Source organism: Epinephelus moara, chromosome 24 (assembly GCF_006386435.1).
Source record: "Epinephelus moara isolate mb chromosome 24, YSFRI_EMoa_1.0, whole genome shotgun sequence".
NCBI lineage: Eukaryota > Metazoa > Chordata > Actinopteri > Perciformes > Serranidae > Epinephelus > Epinephelus moara.
Genome location: NC_065529.1, coordinates 24,140,267 through 24,144,701, shown reverse-complemented (window position 1 = coordinate 24,144,701; position 4,435 = coordinate 24,140,267). Strand labels below are relative to the sequence as shown.

The 4,435-nt window shown below is 40.8% G+C and overlaps 1 protein-coding gene across 1 annotated transcript; it reads right to left on the bottom strand.

Moving 5' to 3' along the window:
• Positions 1 to 988: 988 nt before the first annotated feature.
• Positions 989 to 3,489, bottom strand: LOC126386138 (blue-sensitive opsin-like). The gene is made up of 5 exons (XM_050038295.1): positions 2,819 to 3,489; positions 2,566 to 2,734; positions 2,311 to 2,476; positions 1,882 to 2,121; positions 989 to 1,791 (listed from the first exon to the last, which is right to left on the bottom strand). Exons 1-5 carry the CDS (start codon positions 3,195 to 3,197, stop codon positions 1,690 to 1,692), a joined length of 1,056 nt encoding a protein of 351 aa, XP_049894252.1. The 5' UTR covers positions 3,198 to 3,489; the 3' UTR covers positions 989 to 1,689.
• Between the last annotated feature and the right edge of the window lie 946 nt (positions 3,490 to 4,435).

Below are 4,435 nucleotides of genomic sequence, written 5' to 3'. Positions count from 1 at the left end.
GGTGCTACTTGTGCCTACTCGGGTGCCAACTTTCAAGGGCATAGAGGCAGGTGGTATCTCACGTTGGTTGCAACTATAACCTACTTACCAGAAATCCAGAGTTCAGAGCTGATCCTCTTCCAGGCTTTGTTTTTTAGGAGTGTATTAAATTATCTGTCCATTGGGACAGATCATAAAGCTCCGGAAGCCCTGTGCTATAATGATCAACTCCTTCTTCATATTTACTAGTGATATATACATGAGAAACGTGCTAAATTTAAGGGTGCAAAAATGCTGCATGTGTCCAGGCCCTGAAGCATCATCTGGGACTGCATCAAGACCGAGTTAAACAGGTTAATCCCACTTTCTTAAGGAAGAGCACAGCAGGTCTTTGCCTGCTAATTTGGTTTCCAATAACGTTAATTCTGATAATCTCATTTCTTGTGGCTCTTTGTAATCCACTCTACTGGTTTAACTCAAGCTTTGTGTTACCTTTTTGGCATTTTGCCTCCTTCCCTGAGCTTAAAGGGTGCATAAGATGTTGAGAAGTGCAGAAGGTGCTCACTGCACCGTAACTCTGTCAGTCCAACAGCCCAATGCACACAGGGAGATTATACATCATTATATCAGGGGAGGCAGGTGATTTAACTGAGACTAGAGGATGAAGTTGAAATGAACAATAAAAATGTGTTGAACTGCATAGGGACATAAAAAGCAACATAAAGCAGCTGTATTATGAAAAAAAGAAAAAAAAAAACAGATATTGCTGTAGTTTAAAAGAAACAAAAATAACTCTGTTACCACATGGCTTTTTTGAATTTCTCACTAAATAATAAGTTACTGTCATAACACAGCTTGTGCAACAGCCTCTCACATGTCGCAATGAACATGTGCCTTACGACACAATACCCATGTAAGGAAACTGTCAACAGTCAAAATCCAGTGACTTGTTTGTTTTCCAGTATCAACAACATACAGACACCATATACATGTTTGTATTTTTTTATTTTTCACTTTGCAGATTATTTATGAGTTCTTCATTATTTGAATTGCAACATTGCATATATTTTTTCCAACACATTCTCACTTCCAACTCGTCAAATACGACGGCTTGGTCAGTGGCCCTGTGACCAGTAGGGACTCCCTCTAGAGTCAGTTTTGGATGCTCAGGGACAGGGTCTCCGTTTTTGCTCGTTACATATATGGTGTCTTTTCAAAATAAACCTCTGTTTTTACAGAAACATAGGTTTTGTCATGAAAACTATTTTCAGTTTAGGCAGCAAAACTACTCAGTTAGGTTTAGAAAAAAGACTATGGTTTGGGTTAAAATAAGTATGATTGTTGTGTAAATTTACTCAACAAGTTAACAAGTATGTCATTAACGTAATATAGTTAAAAAGAGGGTCAGTGGTGACTTTTGGTTTCACACAGAACGCGAACGGTGGTCTCATGGGTGAAATTCATCTGTTCCCATCCCCTTATGAGTTTAAACTGGAGTTAGCTGAAAGCCTGATACATCTCATACAGACGCTAAAGGGTGCCTTGTGCATCGGAATCACACACCGACGGCCGCTGAAGATGCTACCGTATCCGACACCCTGGGGATAAGAACGTGCTGATTTTTTCATATGACAAAACACACATACATATACTGTTATTTACAATTCCCAAGAGTCAGTGGCAGAGAGGTCAACAGTCTTGATGCTCAGTCTAAGCAGGTCCAACTTTGGAGACTTCAGTCACTGACTGTGTCGACGACTCTTCATCCTCACCTCCACCCATCCCCAGCATTTTCATCATGCATGAGCGGAACTGAAAAACATCAACAGAAAAACAGTTTCAAAAATATACCTTTTAACCATAACTGTAATGTATTTTCATTCAACAGGACATCCAACTGACCTGTTTGTTGAGGAGAACATAGATGATTGGGTTGTAGACTGTAGAAGACTTGGAAAAGACAGCTGGTATAGAAGCAAATCTCAGGTCAAAAGGCTGCCCACGGTTGTTGACGATCCAAAGAGCAAAGGAGGTGTAAGGCAACCAGCACACCAGGAAGCCCAGCACCATGACGACCACCATCCTGGTCACCTCCCGCTCTGCCTTCTGGGTGGAGGCAGATTCAGCTTGGGCCTTCGCTGCCTGTTGAATAAGAGAAGTGATTTGAGCCTTGTGACTTCTGCATTTTTAGTGGTCCATGAACCAAACAGTTTATTCACACAAGAGATACAGCTAGGTTTAAATTCGTTTCATAGAAATAGTTTATACATTTCTGACTAGAAATGTATAAACATTCTTTAATTCTGTTTTAGTTTTCTAACTTTGTCTCACCATTTTCAGTGTGATGAGCAGCTGAGCATAGCAGAAGATAATGGTGGTCAAGGGAACAGCAAAGCAGAAGCAGAAAAGAAACATCACGTAGGATTCGTTGTTGTATTTGTTGTTTGTGGTGTACCAGTCTGGACCACAGGAGCACTGCATGCCTTCTGGGATATATCTGGAGAGATGTTCACATTAGCATTGAATGCACATGGCAGCTTTCTATCATGATCAGCGCAAATGTAAAGGTGTGTGAGTGATACTGACCTGCTCCATCCGAACAGTGGAGGAGCTGAGGCAATCAGTGCAAACACCCAGGTGAATGCACAGCAAGCTATAGCATGATCAGGCTTGAAAATAAAGTTACCAAGTGGTTTGCAGATGACCAGCCATCTTTCAAACGCTATCACAGCAAGAGACCACAGGCTTACCATACCTGGAACAAGATAAAACAGATAACTTTTTTTCAGCTCATTTAAATGTACCATAATCTTATATATCTATGTCTCAAAGTTCTTACCACCAAGCGTTGCCACAAAACCTTCAATCTTGCATGCTAGTGCTCCAAAGATAAAATATCTCGATGCAAAGGAGCAGAAGGCAGTGAAGGAGCCCACACAGGACACAAGAAGGTTTGCCACGGCCAGGTTCACCAGGATGTAGTTGAGGTGGGACCGGAGCTTCTTGTTTTGGATGGTGCATGCGACTGTAAGCGCATTGATGCTGGTGCCCGCAAAAAATAAAAATAACATGTACACAGCCATTGCATAGTAGGTACTTGAGCTTGCTAGATGGTCCTGGGGGATCAGGAAGGGGCTGAAAGCTGTGATGTTGTCCGTATCCAGAGGGATGGGGATCCAGAAGTCCTCTGGAAGTTCCGTAACACGACCGTGCTTCATTTTGCCTTTAGTGTGTCAGTGAGGAGAATCAAAGTTTGCTTTTCATGTGATGGTTAGTTCAGTGTCTCATGCACTATGGCTATGGCAGTCCATTACAAAAGACTGGCTGTACATTTATAGGGATGTCTGACAGGACATTTAATTAATTGAATTAATTGAATTGATTGATTCATTGGAGTCAAACCAGGCCAGAAGCCATTACAAGATTTCCTCATTATTCATATCCTGTTCTTATCTCATCACTGAGACACTCTCAGGTCAAAAGCAATGATGCACAGTACAATGAAACATACACACATACATAAACGCTAGACACACATAACATATATGCACCCAAAAATTTTAGCTGAATTTAGTCTCTAATTGCGCAAATCAGTTCAATTGGATCCAATCTTGAAGGAACAACATTTCTTTGAAATCAGTTAATCCACTCATCAGTGCTATTACGACTGCTAATCACATGCAATCTGTCCTCAGATAGCCTGCTTTCTGTTAGCATTAGGATGGATGATCTCTACCTTCTTTACTGAACCGGGATCAAGAAAGGATTACCTCATTTTGCAACCCAATCGCCGTGATAAATGTTGGCATTGTGTGTTCTGCAGACCACAGCAATGTTACGTACATTTCATGTATAGCAGATATGTTGAAGCTTTAAATTTTTTACGTTTATGCTGCATTTGTTATCCAAAGTTCTTAAAAAGGTGGTGCTAACTCCATTATTATTTATGTTAAACATCTTAGATGCATTTCAATCTGGATTTCACAAACAGCATAGCACTGAAACTGCTCTCCAAAGGGCCACTAATGATTCACTGATGGGTGCTGATGCTGGGGAATGTTCCATTTTATTGCTTCTTGATGTCAGTGCTGCTTTCAACGCTGTCGATCATAACATTCTCATCAATAGACTAAATCCGTGTGTTGGTAGATCTGGAACTGCTCTTAAATGGTTTGAATCGTATCTCTCAGATAGAGAATTTTCACCTTCAGCTCCACTAATGTGTGGAGTGCCACAGGGATCTATTCTTGATCCTACTTTGTTTTCACTTTATTTGCTTCCATACGCATTATCAGCCATTTTAATTAGGTATCCTACCACTGTTACACTGATGACACCCAAATCTACCTGTCCTTTAAGCCAGATACTTGTAATTTTCTGCAGCTAAACTCAGACAAGACAGAAGTACTAATCTTTGGCCCTGATCACCAAGCAAGGGAATTATTACAACCATTTA

Coding starts and splice junctions, on each gene's coding strand:
- LOC126386138 (XM_050038295.1), bottom strand. CDS start 3,197: ATGAAGCACGGTCGTGTTACGGAACTTCCAGAGGACTTCTGGATCCCC. Junction 2,735..2,818: donor TTTTGTGGCAACGCTTGGTG/GTAAGAACTTTG, acceptor ATCTTGTTCCAG/GTATGGTAAGCCTGTGGTCT. Junction 2,477..2,565: donor CCACTGTTCGGATGGAGCAG/GTCAGTATCACT, acceptor ACATCTCTCCAG/ATATATCCCAGAAGGCATGC.